General features: G+C 38.6%; 2 protein-coding genes across 6 annotated transcripts in view; both read left to right on the forward strand.

The window, feature by feature from the left end:
- ERLIN1 (ER lipid raft associated 1) overlaps positions 1-16,244 on the forward strand; it is a 37,149-nt gene extending 20,905 nt beyond the window's left edge. For 2 of the 4 annotated variants that reach the window (XM_019939813.3, XM_019939815.3), the window contains exons 7-11: positions 874-932; positions 2,835-2,926; positions 9,989-10,078; positions 10,972-11,051; positions 12,477-15,011. In XM_019939813.3, coding sequence (XP_019795372.1) covers positions 874-932; positions 2,835-2,926; positions 9,989-10,078; positions 10,972-11,051; positions 12,477-12,698 — 543 coding nt within the window. In that variant the 3' untranslated portion in view covers positions 12,699-15,011. Of the gene's footprint in view, positions 1-873; positions 933-2,834; positions 2,927-3,944; positions 4,121-9,988; positions 10,079-10,971; positions 11,052-12,476; positions 15,012-15,854 lie in introns of those variants that run through there. The other 2 variants (XM_033842095.2, XM_073793701.1) reach the window with 2 other exon arrangements.
- Positions 16,245-16,303: 59 nt separating this feature from the next.
- The window catches only part of LOC101317363 (cytochrome P450 2C23-like), a 40,541-nt gene continuing 32,318 nt past the window's right edge, over positions 16,304-24,526 (forward strand). Inside the window, exons 1-2 of one of the 2 annotated variants that reach the window (XM_033842094.2) lie at positions 16,304-16,578; positions 19,240-19,427. Coding sequence is in view for 1 of the 2 variants with exons in the window: in XM_019939818.3 (XP_019795377.1) it covers positions 23,592-23,771 (180 nt within the window). In the remaining variant the exon portion in view is untranslated. Of the gene's footprint in view, positions 16,579-19,239; positions 19,428-22,720; positions 23,772-24,526 lie in introns of those variants that run through there. The other variant, XM_019939818.3, reaches the window with a different exon arrangement.

Here is a 24,526-nt window from a genome sequence, read left to right on the forward strand (position 1 = left end):
CCTTTGTTTCTGCATTTCCTCACTCCTGAATTAGTAACTGCTTGAGTTTGTTCTTTGGAACTCAGGGAAGGCCTAGGAGACTAAAGCCTTTTTCCAGGGAAGGCCTAGGAGACTAAAGCCTTTTTCTACAAACAAGAAACCGGGAACACAGAGGGGCTTTTGTACGTGGCTCTTGCACCCCAAAATTATCCTGTTTCATAGATAATTATGCCAAAGTACACTATGGTTAGAGAAACAGGGTCTAGTAAACAATGTTTACAGAGATAAGTAGACTTTGTTCTAAGTGAGGTTCTAGGAAGAAAGAATACAAGCTGCTAATTGTTATTTGTTAATTGGTGTTTGTTTTCCCTCAGTGTTGAGCTGTTTATTTGTAGCCAGTACTGAGTGATTGCAGGTTTAGGAAGTGGTAAATTCATTTACTTGTCCACTGTATTAAGTTGCATATACTGACCTGGGTTTTTGCTTGTTTTTGTTTTTGACTGTTTCCTACTTTATAATTTAAATCTTGAAATTTTGCCTTCCTTCTGTTTCTTTGGTTTGCAGGTTTGGAAAGGAAACACAAGTATCCAACTTAAGAGCTTTGTGAAAGGTCTTTTAAGAGAGAACCTTTTCCCTAAAAATTTATTTCCTCAACAGGTAGAGTGGTTTATCCTATAGCCAGGCATTTTTTAAAGGAAACAAGAAGCAGCTTATTTTGATTTTTTGGGTTGATGGCAGGAACAGTAGATTTTCTAATGGGATCCCTATGTGTGTCAGTAGGCAGCTATGTCAGAGCTGTTTTATTAGTGTCATTTGAGGAGCTGTTTTGTAGAAGATTTAGTTTGACGATTTATTTTTCAAATACACTTTGGCTTTTTTACTTTTATTTTTTAGGCTGTGCGTGTTACAAAACCCAAAATCCCAGAAGCCATAAGAAGAAATTTTGAGTTAATGTGAGTAATATGCATGGGATCCCAATATTTTTATTTAGGGCTGTCTACGTTAATTTACCACTCTAGAGGAAAATTATGTTTCAGATATTACACTGGGGAGGGCTATATGTCTATCTTCCATTCTTTAATTCTAGTAATATTACCTAGTCTGGTGTCTTAATTCCCACTAGACTCTTATTAGTTTTCTCTTTATATATGGACATTTCAGGAGCAGCTTCAGTGGCTAAGGATGCAGTTTGCTGTAGAACTGTTGTTGGAAGCCTAAGCAGCTATAATTTGGATGTGAATAATACCTTGAATTAAATATTAATAGAGGAGAGAAAGAGTCCTAGCTGTTAAGGTTAAAGAGAGTGTCTATATTTTGTTACTATGTTACAAATGGTAAGAATAAACACATTGGTATCAAGTTTGCTTTTCCATTGTATGTGATTATGTATCTAAAATTAGACCTGATCTTTATAATTTGCCTTTGGGGAAACTTTGCCTGGGTTGACTCCTGGTAGTCTTCTCTTCTGTGTGTCCAGGGCTGACTGGGAATGAGAAGTTACTTGCTTGACATGAAATTAGTTTCAAAGTGTTTTAGAAGATTCCTTTCGGGGACTACCTATTGCAGTTGAAATGTCAGTATTCTCATATGACAGGTACTGAAAAGAAGAAACAGAAGTCTTTAGGAAACTTGACAGATATGTTAAGAGGCAAAATATGAAATACTAGAAAACTAACTTTGCAAAAGTCAAGAATACAAAAGACGTATAAATACAGGGGGTCCAAAAAGTACTAATACTACTTCTTTGTAGAGTGTTATACTTCTGAGTTATTATTGTTCCCAAGTCTATATCTTTTATTATGCAAAGTTTTATCTTCCCTTTTTCATTGTAGAAAAGGATTTCTTCTTTTAAAACTGTAAAGCACAGAGTGCTAGGCTGAGTAGATCATGGGTCTGATCCATTTATAGAAGAAAAATAAATTTCGTGAAGGCTCAGCATGTCTTAGGCATTAAATATAATAGCTTCTGGTGATGGAAAGATGAATACTATGTGTTATCTGCCTTCAAATAACTCACAGTATCCAGAATGTCATTTTATGTCTTTTATCAATGTTGGCAGGAGGAAAGGAGAGAGGTGGGGGCGGGTGATGTTTGGGGAAACTATTGGAGTTACTTTACAGGTAATTCTGGATCTTTCCTAATTTTAAACACTTTTGGAATTCTAGAATTAAAAGCTACCTTGGGATAATCCAGTCTAACTTCCCACCTAATAGTGATCTTTTTTTATACCCTTTCTTCCATGTGGTCACCCAGTTGCCACTTGTACGTGCTTAGTGATTGGCCACCTATTTCCATTGTTAGAAAGCTCAGATTCTTAGAAAGTTCTTCTTTGCATTGAGCCCCAGTTCACCACATAATTAGTAACTGCCACCTAGTTATATCTTCTGTATAACAAATCGGGCTGCTACACAGCGGTGTCTGCCTGAAGAGGGGCTGAAATCCAGCCCCCTTCTGCTTGCCAAACCATGCATCCGAGGGGTTGGCTACATCTGCCCAGAAGTTAGTGCCTTTTGCTAATTGGTGCAGATTAGCTGGAGGCCTAACAGCAGAGGAAGCATTCATATACTCCAGACACTTCCAGATCACAGGCCTTTCCATGATAACGATTAGAGGAAAGGGTCTGACTAAAATTCAAATATACTAAATTTGCTTCCTATTTCTGGGTGACTTTGGGCAAATCATTTAACCTTTCAACCTCAAATTCATTATTAGTAAAATAGGATAACATCTCTCTTGCCTACCTTACTGAGTCAGAAAGTTCTTGTTGAAAATGGTTCTCTGACCCGCTGTAGAGTCAGAATTACTACCTGTGACTGTACACCATTTCTAATTTTTTGTAATATTTTACTCCACAGGGAAGCTGAGAAGACAAAACTTCTCATAGCTGCACAAAAACAAAAGGTTGTGGAGAAAGAAGCTGAGACAGAGAGGAAAAAGGCTGTTATAGGTACTTGGATTTCTTTCTGAAATGGATGCCTCTAAGTACATGTGTTATGAGTTTGTCCTGTTCTTTGTCCATCTCATGTTGGATATTGATGGGACTCAAATAAGACTGCATCATACGTAGTGGAGAATTCTGGAAATTCCTTTGTGTATTCAGATGTCCTAAAACCTTTAAAAGTAGATGAGGCCAGTAGTTGATGAAGTGCTTTGGCTCTTCACCATGGTGTTGGCCCCCACTGTTGTCTTTTGAGGACAGGAAATGTGGATAGGGCTTGGGGGCAGCTCTAGCCTCTGGCGGACTAGGGGTTTTGTTTATACAGATTCAGAACAAGGAGGTTTTTTGGCCAAAGCTCAGGATTATAGTATGCATCCTTGCTGTTGACATGCACCTCGTTTTATCTGCATAGATAGATGTTACCGCCTTTAGAAGTACAGCAGCATTGCTCACGGCTCATTTTGAGTCCCAGTGACTTCCCTAACACTCCAGCATATTGTGTATTCAACTGCCGTCTTAGGTTCTCAATTGTTTGTTCCTTGGTTTGCTGAAAGTTTGAGTTTTATATTAAATATTTCAAATATTCAGGAACATACAGAGAACTATATATGAAGGCTTAACATTTTGCCATATTCCTTCAGATCATATTTTCTTTTAGGAAAAAGTTTATATATCTATTTGAAGCCTCCTTTGTACCCATCCCTGGTCTTATTTCTTGACCTGTCTTCTCAGAGTACATTCTATTCTGAAGTTGATGTATATTTTCTGTCCATATTTTTATACTTTTACTCTAAATATGTAACAAGAAACAATTCATAGAATTGTTTTACTACAAAAGTGGTATCAAACTCCACCTTTTATTTCACAACTTCATTTTTTTACTAACATTGTTTGAGTTTTATTCATATTGATACATGTAGATCTAGTTTATTTTTAACTGCTCTGTATGTATCTCATTCTATGAGTGAGCCTCATTTGATTCTGATGGATTACTAATGAGTTAGTTTCTGGTTTTTCCTTATTACAGACAGTTCTGCAGTAATACCCTTATCCATGTCTCTCTGCACACATGCAAGAGTTTTCCTAGAGAAGTGCTACTCCACATGTGATGTGGGTCGGTGCCCTGTCACCGGCTTTTTGTTTTGGATCCACAATGAGATGAGTATGGAAATTGAGAATGAGTGTTAGAAGTTCTTAAAGCATTTTAACACAGTAATTTTATTGTCTGTTGAATCTAATAAAAAACTGGAACTTATGTTTTTCTTTTTTAATATTTTTCTAGTAACTCATTATAATTTATAAAATATTGAAATACAAAAAAAAATGCTTTCCCACAGGTAGTTTGAGAAGCACTGCTCTAGAATGCATATCTTGAAGTAGAATTGCTGGGTCATAGGATACACACATCTTCAAATTACAACACGCTGCCAAATTGCTCTCCAAAGTGCTTTCTCCATTTTACCCTCTCCTCAGCAGTGTTTGAGTTTCAATTTCTGTGCTGCCGTATTCACTTCCCATTTCCACACATCGTCCTCTACCCTTGGAGTTATCAGATTTTTTAAAATGTATACCAGTTTGATGATGGGCATGGTATCACATAATTTTGATACGAGTTTTCCCAGTTACTAGTAAACTTGAGTATTGTTTATGGGTCATTCGGGTTTCCCTTTTTTTAGTATGTGAATTGCCTGTTAATATCTTTAGCCCATTATTTGATTACTTTTTTAAACTGATTTGTAGAAGTTCTTTGTATCTTCTGGATATTAATCCCTTCCCAGGTTTATGCATTGCAAATATCATCTCTCAATTTGTGGCTTGTCTTTGAACTTTATGATGTCTTTGACATACATATATATTTCATTTTCATGTAATCAAATTTATCAGTCTTTTCCTTTCCAGTTTGTGCTTTTCCTATCTTGTTTTAAGAATTCTTCCCCAACCCCAAAGTAATAATTTTATTCTGAAAGTTTTAAAGTTTTTCTTCTCATATGTAGGTCTTGAGTCCGTCTGGAATTTATTTTAATGTTTAGTGTGACATAGAAATTCAGTTTAATTTTTTCCAAATGGCAAGCCAATTGTCTTAGACTATTTATTGAGTAGTTTCTTATTTCCTGTACTTATTTCTAATGCCACATCTGTCATATAATAAGATCCTACATATAATTTGTTCTGTTGTTAGGGTTTCCATTTTCTTTCAATTTCTTGGTCTATCCTTTTACAGTAATACCTTGCTTTAATTACTGTAGCTTTCATTTTAAGTCTTGCTATCTGGGAGAGCAAGTTCCTTCTTAACTATTCCTCGAAACTGTTCCTATTTCTAAAGTTGTATTGGACTATTCCAGGCCCTTTATTCCTCCAAATAAATTTTAGAACCAGCTCCTCAAGTTCCATAAAATACTGTTAGGGTTTTGATTGTAATCACATTACTTGTATATAGTACATCAGTTTGGAGAGAATTACAATATTTATGATATTGAGTTTTATAAATCTGTTATATTTCTCCATTTATGAGAATGAAAAATGAAAGAATGGTCTTTCAAAAAAGTATCATAATTTTCTTCTCAAAGTTCTTACACACTCTTTGTTAGAAATTTATTCCTATATATTCCTCAAATTTTTTGCTATTATAAATAGGCTCTTTTTTCAAGGCACATTTTCAAACTGGTTTTTACTTTTGTATAGGTATGCTGTTAATTTTTTCATTTATCAATCTTGCCGAAAATGCTGTTGTTTCTAATAGTCTCTTGGATTTCCCAAGTAATCATATTGTCTTCAGATCAGGACAGTTCTGGTTTTTTCTTTGTACTCCCACACCTTTTAGTTCTTACCTTACTGCTTTAGGCTATGACTTCCAGGGAAGTGTTGAAAAGAAAGATGGTGACAGGCATTCTTGTCTTGTTCCTAACTTTAAATACACAGTCCCAGTGATGTTTGCTATACTTAACTTTTATCGGGTTAATGACATTTCCTTCTGTTTCTTGCTTGCCAAGGGTTTTTATCATGAATGACTACTAAAACTTTTAGAGTTTTTTTCTAAATCTGTCGAAATGACCATATAATTTTTCTTTTTAAAGCAATTAATATGGTGAATTATATTAATAGATTTTCTCTTACTGAATTATTTTGTCTTCCTGGGGTAAATTCACTTGACCATGAAGTAGGAGTTTTACCCTAATAATTTCTTTTAATTTTTCACTTTTATTTTCATAAATGGTCAGCTTTTTTTTTCCTTACATTCTTACTCTCAAGTTTTTGAGGGTTTTTTTGTTTGTTTTTTGTATCATGGTTATACTAGCCTCAAAATGAGTTGGAGAGCATTTCTTCTTTTTCTGTGTTCTGGAGCATTTTGTATAAAATATGTTTTACTTCCTCTTTGTAGGTATGTGGAACTCAATTATAAAAACCATCTTGGTCTAGTGGGGTTTGTGCTTTTTTGTATGCTTGTTTGATTTTTATGGCAACACTTAACCTACTGATTTAATTTCTGTAGTGTGTAAGGTATTTGTTTCTTTTTTAAGTCAGTTTTGGTAGTTATACTTTCTAGAAAATTCTCCATTTTATCTGTTACTTCAAATTTGGGGGCATAAATTTGTAAAGTTCTCTTATGATTTTTAAACCCTCTACCAAATCTCTATGCCCCTTTTCATTCCTGATATTGTTTATTTGTGCCTTCTGTTTTGCTGGATCAGAGGTCTGTTTTATGCATCTTTTCAGAGAACTAAATTTTGATTTCGTTGATTCTTTAGTCACTTTCTTTTCAATTATTATTTACAGTTATTTTTTATTATTTATTTATTTTACTCACTGGTTCTTTTCTAACTTTTTGAGTTACTAAATTCTTTAGTAAAAACTAAAAGACTAAAAAAGTCTTTTCTAATGGAAACATGTAAGATTATACATTTTCTTCTAAGTTCTACTTTTAGGTATATCCACAAGTTTTGAATGTAGTTTATTTATTGGTGTTTGGTTTTCATTTTAAAAAAAAAAAGTCCATTATTTCTTCTTTGACTCATGAATTATTAAAAGTATATTTTTCAGTTTCTAATTGGTTCTCAGGGGGCTACCTTTTTATTGTTGATTTCCAATGTTATTGCACTGTAGTCAGAAAATATCTGTTATATGGATTCTTAAGTATTTGTTGAAGTTTGTTTTGTGGATTATCAGTACGTGGTCCTTTTTTGGTAAATGTTCTATGTGTGCTTGAAAAGATTGAATGTATATTCTCTATTTGTTGGATGCAGGTTTCTCTGCATATTCGTTATGTCAGGATTATGAATTGTATTGTTCACATCTTCTGTATTCTTCTAATTTTTGCCTTCTTGAGCTATCAATTACTGAGAGAGGTGTGTTAAAATCTCGCACTATGACCATGAATTTTTTGACTTAAAACTTTTTTTCTTTATGTATTCTGGGGCTATATCATTAAGAATGTTTAGTTTCAGAACTGGATTGTTACATCTCTGTGGAGAATTGGTCCAGTTATGTAATAACCCTCTTTTATAGCCAGACATGCTTGTTGGCTTAAGGTCTATTTTGTCTGATGATAATATAGCTATGACAGATTTCTCTTGGTTAGTTATTTTCTTGATGTGTCTTTTCACATCCTTTTACTTTCAACTTTTCTATGTCATTATGTTTTAGGTGTGTCTCTTGTAAACAGCATATAGCTGGATTTTGTTATCTTATCCAATGTGAGAATCTGTCTTTTAACTGGTGAGTTTAGTCTTTTTATATTTATTGTGGTTACTGCTATATTTGGACTTGTTTGTATCATTTAATTTTGTGCCATTTACCATGCTTCTTTTTCCCTTCTTTTCTGATTGGTATTGAATTGATTGTATTTTCTTTATTATTTTCTTCCTTTTACTTGACTGGAAGTTTTACATTCTATTTCTAGAATTTGTAACTAGTTGTTTCCTGTAAAATGTTAACAAGCATACCTGACTTGACAGAGTCTAATCATTCTTTCCATCCTCTTCTTGAACAGTATCTTAGGATGCTTCAACTCTATCACTGTCCTCCAGTTTTACATATTATTGTTGCCTAGTATTTTAGTTTCATGTTGTTTTTATTCCCCCATTGATTATTATCATCATTGATTCCTACAGTAAATATTTTATTTTGATTTAAATATGTTGTGTAATTTTTTCCTCTCCATTGCTTCTGACAATTCATTCTTTTTTTCTGCTAGCTTTTTTTCAGTAAAGGCTAGGGACTGGAAAATTTATTCAGTCTTCCTTAGTCTGAAATACTTTTATTTCATTCTTGAATGGTAATTTAGCCTACAGTTCTAAGCCCAACTAAAGTTACTTTTCTTTGTCACTTTGGCAGTAGCATTTTGTTTTTGTTTGGCTTCTCCTCCTCTTTTTACTTTTAAGAATTTTCTCTGTTAAAAAAAAAAAAGAATTTTCTCTATCTTTGCATATTCTCTAGTTTCACTATAATATGCCACTGGGCTGGTGGGTAGAGTTGCAGCCCTTTAGCAGGTCCTCGGGTTTTATAGGGGAATTTCAGTTTTAACATCTCAAGGCCTCATCTCCTGGCCCTGCTGGGCAATAGCCCAAGGCCCTTTCTCTTACTAGTCTAATAACCACTCCCAGGGCTGCCACCATACAAGCTCTCAGCTCTCTCTTCACTTGTCTCTCTTGAGGATCTCTCATTCTTTCTTATGATCTCAATTATACATTAGAAAACAATTTTGTTATATTTTATCTAGCATTTTAAGGTGTTGGAAGGGTTTCTCATTAGCCTACTCCACCATTTTTCTAGAACTAGAGGTTTGGTCATGCTCTTTATTGCTTTATGCCCACACATCAGAGAACATTGTGAAATGGGATTACTGCATCAGTTCCCCATGTTGATACACCATTCTCTGGGTTCTAGCTGCAGGCTCCAGATTCCTGACTTTCTATTCAAATTTTATCTTGAGTTTCTGCTTATAGCTAAATTTTTAGTTCAGCTGAACACAGCCTACTTTTAGGATGGTATGGTGATAGATTGATTTTATGCTGACGGGGAGATAGGGAAGTATGCCCTGGAGGAGCTGGTAAAGGATCCTGCCTTATGGAAAGAAGAAACCACCTGGAAATGTTCTTTCCATTATACACTTCCTCCAGAGGCCAAGGAGAAGATATGTTAAAATTCAACTTCTTTGGCTGAAAAGGAGAATTGAGAATGTTCTTCAAGAATTGCAGTGATTGTATTGAAAATATAATTAGAGTCTTTCTTCCCTGGTCCTGAATCCTTTGGTTAAGCCAGAGATTTCCTAAGGATGTTTTGTTTTCCCTGCCTGTAATTGCCTGCTGCAGCTACCTTGTTCACTCCCAACACTTGTTTTCACATTCTCAGGTGAATTACCCTGCTTTCTCTTCTATCTTCTACAGTAGTCAGAATACTCCTCCTCCCCTTCATCACATCATTTCCCTGATGGTTACATAACAGTTGATCCTGAGTATATATTAAAGTTAAATTCCTTAGCCTGTCACTCAAAACAGGGGTCTTCCAGCCCTCTCTGTAATTTTTTTGTTGTCTTCTTTTATCAGCTGGCTCTTTATCACCTCTTCAACTGCGACTTGCTATGCTAATTCGTATATCTTGTTTTTGTTTACACTTTCTGCCAGGTCCTTATAGGTCATGTCTATTATTTTCTTTAAGATTTCTTCCAGAAGGTCTTCCTTGTTTTATCTTCCATATTCTTTCTTTCTCCTGCCACCTTATATAATTGTCCTATGTTGCCATACATTTGTGTTGCTCTGTTTTTGTTCTGAGAACGTTCATGAAGTATCTTTTTTTTCCCCATTAGCTTGTGGACCATTGCCATTTAATCCCATGAAGGACTGGAACTGTCACCTTTTGTACTCTTCCTTCCTACAAAACAAGCACTGTCAAAATAGAACAGTGAAGTAGGAAATAAATTCCCTTTTTTCTGTTGTTTATAGTCTGAATAGATAAAACAATGAAACAATGAGCCCATAAAACCTTATATAATTGTTAGACTATGTGCTCATGTTTCTAAGTACCTCTGGAACTAGAGAAGTGTTTTTGAAGATCTTGTTTTGTGTATAATTATAGAAGCAGAGAAGATTGCACAAGTGGCAAAAATTCGGTTTCAGCAGAAGGTGATGGAGAAAGAAACTGAAAAGCGCATTTCTGAAATTGAAGGTACCTCAGGGAGAAAAGAGGCTCTGACCATCCTGAACTGCTTCTCTGTCTCAGGGACTGGGTCTGGGTTATGGTGGGTGGTCTGGAGGAAGTAGCTGGCCTGATATTCTAGACAAATTTTTTTTTTAATTGCCATTGTGTATCTAGCTCTTTTGTTTGGTTTGTGACTATGGGAAACCCAGCCTTTCATTTTCCATCCTTAAGTTGGGGTTTATTTGTTCTCAGGCAAAGTAATCAGTTTTAAAGAATATACAAGATAAGAAACCCCACCACCACCAGTTTCTTTTCTACCCGTCAACTAAAAAACCAACCAAACAATTAGCTGGGGAAAAAAGAAGCCCTGATTGTCGTAGAGGCTCCCAAACTATTGATTACACATAGCAGGATGTCAATGTTCTTAGCTCACTGTCTTGAAGACCAAATATTCAACCTCTTTTGCTTATATGATGATGCTACCTATCATTCTACATTAACTGATTCTGAATCAGATTTGAAGGGGATGGAGACAGTGCAAATAAATAGAGCAGAGCTCTCATGTCTGGACTTAATTATTAATACTTAAAGCCTAGAGCCTGGGTGGGGTGTGAGGCTTTAGGTGATGAGGGGTGGAGGAAAGAAGGAGCAACTTAAGGTGGAAAATGAAGTGGGTTCAGACGGGCTGAGAGTTAAACTTGCTATTGACAAGAGTATTCCCCTTTGAGAAGGAGTTGTCTGGGGACTGGGATTTGAAAACTGCAAATGTTGTTTTACGCCTTTAAAGTAAAGTGAATGATTGGAATATCAAGCAGTGGATAAAGGGGCTTCTACGTAAGGTAGAGTCTGAACTCTTACCCAGCTGAGGAAATGGATTGCAACTTTGCTCTGTTTTAAACACCGACTGTTTTGCTTACTAGATGCTGCGTTCCTGGCCCGAGAGAAGGCGAAAGCAGATGCTGAGTATTATGCCGCACACAAATATGCCACTTCAAACAAGGTGACTGGCTCTCTGTGTCACTCTCCTAGTAATATAGGTTAAGTTTTTGCTTTCGCCTGTGGGGGTTCTAACACGATGGAGGCGATTTTATCCAGTGTCAAGGAAGGGTAGTTACCATCACACCCTCTAGAATTGGCCAGTCACTTGGAAAAGACATATGTTGCACATTCTATGGGTAGAGAACTTTGTATAGTTCTTCATAAAAGTGGGGAGCTAGGACAAAGGCAAGCAGATATATAAACCCAGGTCAAATGCCATAAATTCATCCATTTGTCCTGCTGTATAAGGGCTCAATAATCAGGAAAGTTAAAGGTCTTCTGAAATGACAGGAGTGACAGGAGAGGAGTAAAGTTCATTTAAAATTGCTTCCCAGATCAGGTAGACCTTTGGGGTAGATGCTAAGCTTGTTTAGAGCAGAGTTTCTCATCAGACATTCTTAGCATCTTGGGGTGAGATACTTTTTCATTATTGAAGCCTATCTCATGCATTCTGGCCCTTGGCTGCTAAACTGTCAGTAGTGCTCACCAATTATTTTAACAATCCACACCCCCCACCACACACACACGTTTCCGAATGCCCCCAGTTGAGTACTGCTTGTTGTTGGATTTAAAAAATACTCTAGTCATGAGGAATTTCATATGTGGTAATTTGAGAAAGGAAGTTGGGTGATGTGTGGGTGAACAATTTTTGTATAGGGACTGGGGTAAGTTTAGGTCTAGAGAGTACAGACCTAGTTAGTAGGAATTATTTAATTAAAAGTCAGCTAGAACCCCTTGTAGTCTGAGAAGGGAAGGATATAGGGAAGGATATGACCAAGGTTTATAAGGTTATTAATTATACAGTAGAGTGGAACAGAGGAAAAGTTGAGAAGGAGGTTGCTAAGGTATATGATGCAGTCTGAAAGGTTTGAGTCAAGATTTAAGGTATAGACAGGGCTTAAACTTTTTCCATTTAGGAAGGAACAACATAATCTATATTCAGAAGTCTGAAGATACGGTAGCTTGTCAGAACGAGAGTTGTCAGTGCTTTGAAATCCAGTGTAAATTTAGAAATAAACTTAACATACTGGAGGACACAACTCTATAGAAACAGAACGGAATTTGGTCAAGATGAAGGCAAGATGAGAAATTTCAGTTTCCAAACCAGGGATCCAAATCTGTCATGGGAAAAGCTGGCGAGGCACAAGTGTCAAGACTTTGTCATTGTTGTGAGCCTTATGCTGAAAGGGGCAGTAGTTTCATGCCACTCTGAAAAATGCTGTCAATGTGATAGCCACACTTCAAAGTGAGAGAGGGTCATTGGTAGCAATTCACAATTGAGGAATGATATTCAGGAGAACAATAGGGAAAATCTGTGTAAGGAAAGAGAGCAGTGACTATTGCACCAAAGTGTTCTGATGCCTTTGCTCTTGTTTGCCTCTCACAGCACAAATTGACCCCGGAATATCTGGAGCTCAAAAGGTACCAGGCCATTGCTTCTAACAGTAAGATCTACTTTGGCAGCAACATCCCTAGCATGTTCGTGGACTCCTCTTGTGCTTTGAAATATTCAGAGGTTAGGACTGGAAGAAAAAGCTCTCTCCCCTCTAAGGAGGCTCTTGAGCCCTCCGGAGAGAGCCCCATCCAAAACAAGGAGAGCACAGGTTGATGCAACAGGTGGAAATGTTCTCCCATATCAAGATATGGCCCGAGGGGTTAAGTGGGAACGATGGTTATACGACTTCAGATTTACAGAGAACTCATGCTCCGTCTGTTCTGCCTTTCCTGTGGTAGTCCTGGTTTATCAGCTGATTGCAGGATAGAGCCAGCTGTCTGGCACCCAGATGGTCTTTTCAGGTGCAGTTTTATCAAATATCCTGTGTATGTTCGTTTCTAAACTGGTACTCATGAATGAGGGAAAATCTGATGCTAACATACTGCCTGCACTGGAATGTTAAACACTAAATATTTAACAAGCTGTGTTTTTCTAAGCTGAGATCTATTGGATAATGTTTACATTGGTCCCCGGGGAAATGTGTGCTCAGTCATTCAAGAGATAGGAGGTCAGAGAAAAGGCGGCCAGGATGTGGTAAGTGTAAAGAAGACTGATTATGCCAGGACCCAGGCTTTCTCTTTTGGGTCTAGTCCCAGCATTCATCCATGTGAGTAGCATCTAGTCCGCTGAAGTTCCCCAGGAAATGATCTTCCACTTGAGCAACTATTTACTTGATACGATTTGCACCTTTTTGTTTTCCTAGAGTCAAGATGGTGGCCTGCTGGGACATGCACCTTGCCACCCAATCAGAGATTCTTCATAGAGATTCCTAATCATTAGTTTATTGCATTAGTAGGCTCAGAGATAGAGCTTAGTTTGAAGTTTTGGGTGAGATGAAACCTTTGCTTTGAACCAAAGCTCTGGGGGCCATACATACCCCTCCATTGGGTGATGACTATCTCTGTCACTGCCCAGGCCATGTGTGACTAAGGTGCCTGGTTTTTAGGCTCAGACAACTCCTTCTATGTCACCTCTCAGCTCTGGCCAAGAGTGGAACAGGACTTTAACCAGAAATAGAAGCAGCATCCAGTTCCTAGCTGTTCACTGCACAGTGTTGTATCATAACTGCAGGAAGTTTTTATTTTTAAAACTGGATTTGGGGTACATTCATTTGCCCCGGTACCTCTGCCTAAAGGTCAGATCCTGGGGCTGCCATGGTTACTGGCCCACGGGTTCTCCTTCTCAACACTCATCAGGAGCCCACCGGGTGGATCAAGGAGTAACCTAGAAAGCACCCTTGGTCATCTTTGCCTCCTTCCCTCCTGGCCCTGAGATGCTGAAATCTAAGTTGTTCCGCAGCTTTCACCTCAACTAGGAGATCAGGATTATTCCACTGACTTCCTAGGCAGCCAGTGGATTTAAACTTACATGAGAGGATGACAGAGTTAGCCTGTGGCTATGGGAGATGTTTCATCTGGATGTTTTTTTAATCTTAAGATTAACTTTCTTGAATCAGTGTGCCCTGTAGTTAGGCCTGAGTTTACGCAGTTTAAGACACCATTTGTGTACACTGTGTTCAAGCCAGACAGAATAGTCATGGGACCACTTCCAGAAACCTTTAAGCTAACTGTCAGTCTCATGACAGCTTCTGGGTTGTGCCAGACACTTAATACGGGAAAGGAGTCCCAGATTTGAGGTCTTTTCCCAGGGCCTTATCCTATAAAGGCATTTGTAATATGGAAAGAATAATTTTTTTGTTTTTGCTCATTTAATTATATACATTCTCTTTATGAATGAATTTTGTGTTCTCTAGCCCTTTTTAAAAGATTTTTGGAACAATATAATAAACTCTTTACCTGTCATATATTGTTGCTGCATATAAATAATGATTGTTGTGGGAAATCTGGATCATTGACCTTTTTTTTTTCTTTTTTTTTTTTTTTCTTTTTTTTTGTGGTACGCGGGCCTCTCACTGCTGTGGCCTCTCCCGTTGCGGAGCACAAGCTCCGAATGCGCAGGCTCAGCGGCCATGGCTCACGGGCCCAGCCGCTCCGCGGCATGTGGGATCTTCCCGGACCGGGGCACGAACCCGTGTCCCCTGCATCGGCAGGCGGACTCTCAACCACTGCGCCACCAGGGAAGCCCTGGATCATTGACCTTTGTGCTTTCATTCCTAGAGATGTTTCCTATTCCCATGAGCTAAAAATTGTTGCCCCAAAGTGATGAATATGGGTTTTCTTACAAACCACAGTCTCTGGTGGCAGAGTTGAGGAACAGGGAAGTAGCACTGTGAAGTTCTCAAGAAAGGACTTCTGCTTAAACTCTCCGTGGAATGTGCTTCCCTGTGCTCACTGGGGCTCAAAGTCTGCCCCCGCCCCGCCCCACCTTCAGGGATGTTCCTTTTGGTAATCTTGAAGTCTAAATTTATATGTGAAATGCTACCTTTTTTAAAAAAGAAACTAAATAAAATTATTTTACTATCAGTGATTTGTGTTTTTCCCATATGTCTCCTTTCTCTGTTGCTTAACCTGCTCCTCAGGCTGTCCTGCCCATTTCAGCTCGGAGCCAGTTTATTTACTACTTTAACTTAACTATAGACGCTCTCCTTACACTTTTCCCAGAAGCCTCGTGTAAGAATTTTGAAAGCAGGATTTCCATTCTTTCCTGACTCACGGAATTTAACAGGGGGTGTTTTGATTCCTTGTGGGATGCAGCCAGCAGCAGAGGAGGGAAGAGGGAGGATGGAGCATCGTGCCCCTCGGAGACTGCCTGAGAGCTGAAATACTTACACTGAGGAGGGGAGGGGACATTATCCTGAGGTGGAGAAAAGACAAACTGTATAAATTATAACTGGCAATGGTATGATATAATTAACCTCACTAATTCAGATGTTAACCCAGGAACCAGGGTTGGACCTGCTCTGCTCAAGCTCTCAACATTCCCTCCTGGGGACAATTTCACAGTGCTGTTGGGGCATCAGGGCTTGATAATTGGGAGTGCTGGGGAAAGCAGCCCTTTTACTCGGGTTCCTATGGGATCCAACCCCATAGTATCCTACATCTGTGGCTACAAACCAAGGAAATTTAATTCAAACTAATTATCCTGTAGGCTTTTGGTACGTCTTAAAATGAAGTGATTTAGGATTAAGTGATTTCTGCCTCTTGCTGTGGGGAAGGAATTCTGTGAATTAGACGTTGTGGCTTCTGATTGCTTTAGGATTAAGTCCCAAGTGTATACACACCTCTCCAGCCCAAGTCCTTGAATGTACCTTCTCTCTGTCCCTTTGCATGTATTATTCCATCCACCTGGCCTGCTTTTTCTCCCTTATAGCTCCAACTTTGCTAACTCCTAAAGAGTCTTCACTTCTTCAGAGAGGTCTTCCGGAACTGCTTGCTCAGGTCAGCACCCCACGTTTCCCTGTTTGTAACACTCCACACGCCTCACATTACCTGCTTAATGTCTGTTCTCACAAATGTTTAGCTCCCTGGGGGGCAGGGACTGTGACCATGCTCTTCCCTGGGATGGTATCTGTTGCTCATGCCTTGCACAGTGCCTGGCCCATATGAGTTGGTCAGTTACGTTGTGTGAAAGAACAAAAGGATGAATGTGAAAGGCAGGTAAGTGAGTAGTGGGGAAAAAAGGACATAGAAGTTAGGCTAGAGTGTCCACGTCAGGGCTTAGTGTGTAACCATGGGAAATTACCTAATATCTCTGAACTTGTTTACATATTCTTACAGAGCTCTTCAGTGGGTTCAGCAAGATCTGTTTATGCACCTGGAATAGTGATTTGCACGTGGTGTTTGTTGGGGTGCATTAGTTCACCCAGCCTATTGGAGTCGATATATGTTTGTCTCTGAGTAGCCTGTAAATTCCTGTGATGGACAGAGAGCACAGTGCCTGATACATACAAGTGCATCAGAAAACATACATTGAATTATGTCTTCAGCAGCAGTGACCTAAGCTAGCTGGATTTTAAATCTCAACCGCAGCCCTCCAGGAACATCTCAACAAGCTGGGCCAGCTTCTCGGCTATCCTCTGGTCTCTTGTCTTTGTGTAAGCATTTTAAACTAATTTACTGTTAATTCACTGCTCACTCCCCCAAGTGTCCATTATTATATAACTCGGAATGACATTTTACTTGTTTTCCTTACCACGTTTCTTTGGAATTAGTGCCTTTCATGTTTTTCTCCTATTACCTCTTTCTATCCATTTTTCTACCTTCCGTCTGCTACAGGCTGAATGTGTTCCCCTAAAAGTCATGTTGAAGCCCTAATGCTCCATGTGGTGGTATTTGGAGGTGGGGCCTTTGACAGATACTGGGTTAGCCAAAAGGTTCGTTTGCTTTTTTCCATAAGATGGCTCTAGTAGCGCTCAGTTGTCTTTTTTTTTTTTTTTTTTTGCAACACGCGGGCCTCTCACTGTTGTGGCCTCTCCCGCTGCAGAGCACAGGCTCTGGACGCGCAGGTTCAGCGGCCATGGCTCACAGGCCCAGCTGCTTCGCGGCATGTGGGATCCTCCTGGACCGGGGCACAAACCCATGTCCCCTGCTTCGGCAGGCGGACTCTCAACCACTGCGCCACCAGGGAAACCCCTGCTTAGTTGTCTTTAAATTCTTTCAAAACAATTTTGTTAGTTTGTATTGTGACAGCTGTCATATCAGTGTGCGTTGAAGAAAAGCTTATGAAAATTGGTGAATTTTTGTGTAGCCATTTTAATATTGAAGATGGAAGAAAAACAACATTTTTGGAATATTATGCTTTATTATTTCAAGAAAGGTAAAAACGCAACTGAAACTCAAAAGAAGATTTGTGCAGTGTATGGAGAAGGTGCTGTGACTGATTGAACGTGTCAAAAGTGGTTTGCAAAGTTTTGTGTTGGAGATATCTTGCTGGACGATGCTCCACGGTCAGGCAGACCAGTTGAAGTTGATAGCGATCAAATCCAGACACTAATTGAGAACAAACAACATTATACCACGTGTTGAAAATCATTTGCACCAGCTTGGTTATGTTAATCGCTTTGATGTTTGGGTTCCACATAGGTTAGGCGAAAAAAGCCTTCTTGACCGTATTTCCACATGCCATGCTCTACTGAAACATAATGAAAACGCTCCGTTTTTTTTTTGTTTGTTTTTTTGACTGCGTTGGGTCTTCGTTGCTGTGTGCGGGCTTTTTCTCTAGTTGTGGTGAGCGGGGGCTACTCTTCATTGCAGTGGCTTCTCTTGTGGAGCACGGGCTCTAAGTTCAGGGCTTCAGTAGTTGTGGCTCGCGGGCTCTAGAGCACAGGCTCAGTAGTTGTGGTGCACCGAAAACGTTCCATTTTTAAAACAAATTATGATGGGTGATGAAAAGTGGATACTGTACAATAATGTGGAAAGGAAGAAATCGTGGGGCAAACGAAATGAACCACCACCAAGCACCCCAAAGGCTGGTCTTCATCCAAAGAAGGTGATGTTGTGTATATGGTGGGGTTGGAAGGGAGTCCTCTACTATGAGCTCCTTCTGGAAAATCAAACAATTAATTCCAACAAGTACTGCTCCCAATTAGACCAACTGAAAGCAGCACTCCATGAAAAGCGTCTGGAGTTAGTCAACAGAAAACACATAATCTTCCATAAGGATAACACAAAACCGCATGTTTCTTTGATGACCAGGCAAAAACTGTTTCAGCTTGGCTGGGAAGTTCTGATTCATCCGCTGTGTTCACTAGACATTGCACCTTCAGAATGCCATTTATTTCGGTCTTTACAAAATTCTCTTAATGGAAAAAATTTCAATTCCCTGGAAGAATGTAAAAGGCATCTGGAATAGTTCTTTGCTCAAAAAGATAAAAAATTTTGGGAAGATGGAATTGTGAAGTTGCCTGAAAAATGGCAGAAGGTAGTGGAACAAAATGGTGAATACGTTGTTCAATAAAGTTCTTGGTGAAAATGAAAAATGTGTCTTTTATTTTTACTTTAAAACAGAAGGAACTTTTTGGCCAACCCAATAATTAGGTTGTTAAGGTGGAGCCTTCATAAATAGAAGTAGATGAGATGTCTACTTATAAGAAGAGATGTCTTATAAGAAGAGATGTCTCGCTGGGCCACATGAGGACACAACAAGAAGAAGGCCATCTGCAAACCAGGAGGAGAGCTCTCACCAGACACCAAATCTACTACCACTTTGGTCTTGGACTTCCCAGTATCCAAAACTGAGAAATGAATGTTTAAGCCACCCAGTTTATGGTATTTTGTTATAGCGGCCTGAGCAGACTAAGACGCCAGCTATTTCAATTTTTTATCTTGAAGTATTTTTAAATCTTTCCTTTTCTTTCTGTAAATATTTACTGGATATCTAGTATGTGCTAGTTGCTGAGGCAACAAAAAAGACTTTTAGCCTTGTGGTGGAGGGGGGTGCGGTTTGGATGGTACAGCAAATAAATAGGCAAGTATGATAGTGTGGTAAGTACCACAGCAGGCAGAACACTGGAGGCAAGGAGTACAGGTGGGGGTCAACACAGCCTGGTGGTTTCTAGGAGGCAGTGTCAGATCTGAGCTACATTTTTAAGGATATACAGGAGGCAGCCAGGCAACTGAAGAGAATGATGGTAATGGTGGAATGTGTTCCAGGCAATGGGAACACCAGATGCTATTGTATTTTAAAATGCAATTCACTGGGTCCCCATGCCTCAACAGTGCCATGCAGGCAATTAACATGTTGTTTTTCACTGCAGGGTTCCTCCCATACTATGGAAGCTGCAGTCATTCTGCAGATGTATTCAACTCAGATATGCACAAGAATTAATATCCCGAGGGACAACCCTCAACCAATGGAAGAGAGGAGCACAAATGGTCAGAGAGGAGGTGACCCCTAAAACCTCAGTGGAGACAGCAGCCCTCCTGACACAACAGGAGAAACAATGTGAGCATCAAACTGAATACAATTCAAGTGTTCAAGTGCCTGGTATGTGCCAGGAAACCTAAAATGTGTTAAGTGTTGGACCAACAATGAACAAAACAATAGTGAATAAGACATAGTCTTTGTTCTCTTAGAATCAACAGTCTCATGGGAAGGTAGACCTTAATCAAAGAATTCCAACTATGATGAGGCTATACAAATGGGAAGAATGTACTACTGGTAGTGTAAAAAAAGAGAAGGGGGAGATAAAGAACGAGAAGGTATGCTAGCCAGTTAAAGATCAGGGAATAACAAAAATTCTACAAAATTTTTTTTTAATGAGCAAAGGATCTCAATAGACATTTCTTCAGAGAAGATATATAAATGGCCAATAAGAACATGAAAGATGTTTAACATCATTAGTCATTAGGGAAATGCCAATCAAAACCACGATGAGATAGGACTTTATACCCACTGGAATGGCAGTAACAAAAAAGACAGACAATAACAATTGTTTGCAAGGATGGGGAGAAATGGGAATCCTCATACACTGCTAGTAGGAATGTAAAATGGTACAGCTACTTTGGAATATGTTTTGACAGTTCCTCAAAATGTTAAGCAAAGAGTTACCGTAAGACCCAGCAATTCTGCTTCTAGGTATCTACCCAGAAGAATTAAAACATGTCCACACAAAGTGAACTGTATACTTTAAAAGGGTGAATTGTATGTGAATTATATCTCAATAAAGCTGTTACTTTAAAAAATGAAAGCTCACATGTGAAGCCTTATAACGTGAAGACCTCAGTTCAAGAACCTTCCAGGAATGGACCAAAGTTTAGTACAGGTATAACATTATCAGTGAGAATAGGAGCACCAAAAAATGAGACTGGTGAGGTAGGTGTCAAGAGGGGAGAGGATCATGGTGGGCCTTCTGAGTCTTGTTACATACCAGGGATTTTTCCAAAGGTTAGAAATCTTTCAAGCAAAACATTTCAGAATTAAAAATTTAAAGCACAATACCATTTATATTAGCACCCCAAACTATGAAATAGGTATAAATCTAACAAAATATGGATCTACAGGATATATATGAGGAAAACTATAAAACTTTGATGAAAGAGATCAATGAAGAACTAAATAGATGGAGAGATAGTCCACGTTCATGTATAGGAACACTCAGTATTGTCGGTGTTACTTCTTCCTAACTTGATCTATAGATTCAATGCAATCCCAAATCAAATCCCAACAAGTTATTTTATGAATACTGACATACTGATTCTAAAGTATATATGGAGAGGTAAAACACTCAGAATAGCTAGTGTAATAGTGAAGAATGAAGTTGAGGCCATGACCTAACTTCAAGACTTACTATAAAACTACAGTGATCAAGACAGTGTGGTATTGGCAAAAGAAGAGACAAGTAGATCAGTGGGACAGAAAAGAGTCTAGAAATAGACCCACATAAATATAGTCAACCGATCTTTGACAAAGGAACAAAGGCAGTATGGAGAAAAGATAGTCTTTTCAACAAATGGTGCTGGAACAACTGGACGTACACATGCAAATATACCACTCTGGTTCAGGACTTTCATGGTGAGAGGCAGGGAGTATATGGGAGCCCTGTATCTTCTGCTCAATTTTGCTGTGAACCGGAAACTGCTCTAGAAATATAAAGCCTTAGTAATAAAAGGAAAAGTCCATTAAAAAACAAAAATTAAAAAAAAAACAAACGCTTTCAAGATTTTTAAGCAGGGAAATTGATTAGGTAATTTTAAAACTTCCCTTTTCCAACATGTTTACCAGTCCACTCTGTTTATTCACTTGCTTTCAATGTCCAGAACATTAAAGTTCTAACTTTTCAAACATTTCAAAGTCAATAATTTACCTCATTGTGGAATGTCTGCAAACAAATGCTTGCAAACAACTGAGCGTAAGCATCAGTGGACACTGGTTTCACAGAAAGTGCCGGAAGGAATACAGCAATGTATTAATATATGAAGTCCCTAAGCTACCTATGCCTGGGTTCTTCATGCACAAACCCATCATCGGCTATGGCTGCATCCCAGCCTAGTGGCCCCACAGCTAAAGGATATATGAATGCAGGCCAGTAAGGTTGGTTAATGGAAGCAAATAGTCTGCTGTGGGAAAATACAGAGAAATAGATGGCTCTGAAATTAGTGAAAAATAGTAAAGTTGAAACAAGAATTTTAGTGCTAAATAGATTTTTTAAATGTTTTCTGTAATTAGTAGGAAACAACAGTAGACTTTTTTAGATTTTGAAAAATATTTATTTTAACAAATTCCCCATAAGATAATGTCTAGATTCTGAGACATTACTATTAATAGTAAGATTTATCTCAAAGAATAAATAAAAGCATTAATTACCTTAAATGCAAACACAAGTTAGATAACGTTTTCAAATACCAACTAAGTAATCGGGTTTTTTTCTTTATTGTGATAAAATATACATAAAATTAACCATTTTAGCCATTTTTAAATGTACAGGTCAGTAATATTAAGTACGATCACAATTTTGTGCAATCATCACCATTATCTATTTCTAGAACTCTTTTTTTAATTAGATAAATTAATAACAAATTTTCGTACAAGGAAGGCATCAGATTGTTTCACTGTGGCATTTTATCAAACTTTTCAGGAAAAATAATACTAATCTTTTAATTAAAAATTTTAAAACTTTTATTAAAAAGAAAAAAAATGGAGCACTTGCCTACTTATTTTATCTGGCTCTCATAAACCTGATATTAAAACCAAACACATTACAGAGAACAAAATTGCAAACCAATATTCCTCATGTACATAGGTACAAAAATCCCTAACAAAGTAATGGCAAATCAAATCCAGCAAAATAGAAAAGTTTTATTACATCATGAGAAAGAAGAGGTGTTCATCCTAGGAATATAAGGTTAGTTTAACACTTAAAAATCAATCATTGTAGATTGCAATTAAAAAAGTTTTTGGTTAGCTTTTTAATTTATTGTTTTGCTGCATTGGTTCTTCATTGCTACACATGGGCTTTCTCTAGCTGTGGTGGGGAGGTGGGGGGCTACTTTTCGTTGCGGTGCGCCGGCTTCTCATTGCGGTGGCTTCTCTTGTTGCGGAGCACAGGCTCTAGGCGCGTGGGCTTCAGTAGTTGTGGCTCACAGGCTCAGTTGCTCCACAGCATGTGGGATCTTCCCAGACCAGAGATTGAACCCGTGCCCACTGCATTGGCAGGCGGATTCTTAATCGCTGAGCCACTAGGGAAGCCCTTTTTGTTAGCTTTAAAAAATTTATTTATTGGGCTTCCCTGGTGGCGCAGTGGTTGAGAGTCCGCCTGCCGATGCAGGCGACACGGGTTCGTGCCCCGGTCCGGGAAGATCCCACGTGCCGTGGAGCGGCTGGGCCCGTGAGCCATGGCCGCTGAGCCTGCGCATCCGGAGCCTGTGCTCCGCAACGGGAGAGGCCACAGCAGTGAGAGGCCCGCGTACCACAAAAAAATATATATATATATTTATTGAAGTATAGTTGCTGTACAATATTATTTAAGTTACAGGTGTACAATATAGTGATTCACAAATTTTAAAGGTTAGGGACTTCCCTGGTGGTCCAGTGGTTAAGACTTTGCCTTCCACTGCAGGGGGTGTGGGTTTGATCCCTGGTCAGGGAGCTAAGATCCCACATGCCTTGTGGCCAAAAAACCAAAACATAAAACAGAAGCAATACTGTAACAAATTCAATAAAGACTTTAGAACTGGTCCACATCCCAAAAAAAAAATCTTTAGAAAAATTTTTTAAAAGTTATACTCTTTATAGTTATTGTAAAATATTGGCTATATTCCCCATGTTATACAATATATCCTTGTCGTGTATTTTATACCTAATAGTTTGTACCTTTTAATCCCCCAGCTTTATAGTTAATGAATCATTAGTGCTAAAAGGAAATAGTACATGTAATGGAGAGGCTTAAAAAATCAAAAGTTGCAGATTTTGTGAACAAGAGGTAGGAAAGATATGAATCCTCCCTAATCTCAAGCTTCAGGAAGGTAAATACGGCCAAAACCAATTCCAGGTTGTTTTTTTCCAAGTCCAAGAACTCAGACCAGCCTTTGGCTGGCAGGTCATACCCCGGGTGTGTGCAAGACTTTGCTAACAAGCAATCCAGACAGTTACCAACATCGAGTAGCTGAGATGGCACTGCTGGAAATCACTACTCTTGCTCTTGTGATTTGTGTCACTTGCCTGGTTTTGCTTTTTGTGTGGAAGAAAAGTCACAAAGGGGGAAGGCTTCCCCCTGGCCCAACTCCCCTTCCCATCATTGGGAATCTGATGCAACTAAACCTCAAGGATGTCCCTGCATCTCTCTCCAAGGTAAGGGTTTCATTAGAGGCTGGTCATCTCCAGGTAAGGGGGGGGGGGTCATCTTCAGGTTATCTTCATGTCTTCTTCAAGCGTTCTTAGTTTTACTCACCACTAAGACACCTGGGGTGTCTGTTTCTGTATTAGAAGACAGATATCTTTTTTTTTTTTTTCTGGATTGGATCACTTTAGAGCAGGTAGTGAGGTGTGTTAACCTGACCTGAGATATAGATTGAATTCTAGTGAATGGGAAAATTCTGAAGTCAGAACATACTTTGACTGAAAGGCTTCCAGTCCCCTCTGCGTGTAACACTTACCAAAAGGCAAGCCAAGCAAATGTAATAACTGTCCTTTTATATTACTATTACTATTTTATACTAATCTGTGGGATACTTTATGATCCTCCTTCTAAAGAGTGATCCCCACATCTTGCTCTGACACAGCCCAGCTCTGCTACGCTGACTGACGACATTCACTCCTTTGGAAATATTCTTTGGGAAAAAGTATTATCTCAATGAGTTCATTGTGCAAGCATATATTCTCCAGAACAACCCTAATTACTGTCCTCTGATGGATGAATAAAGAAAATATGATGCGCACACACAGAGTATTATTATTTATCCTTAAAAAAGAAGGACATCCTGCCATTTACAACAACATGGTTGAACCTTGAGGATATTATCCTAAGTTATATAAGCCAGACACAGAAGGACAAATACTATATGCACTCATAATGTGGACTCGAAAAGAGTCAAACTTGTAGGGAG

Source organism: Tursiops truncatus, chromosome 16 (genome assembly GCF_011762595.2).
Source record: "Tursiops truncatus isolate mTurTru1 chromosome 16, mTurTru1.mat.Y, whole genome shotgun sequence".
Lineage (NCBI taxonomy): Eukaryota > Metazoa > Chordata > Mammalia > Artiodactyla > Delphinidae > Tursiops > Tursiops truncatus.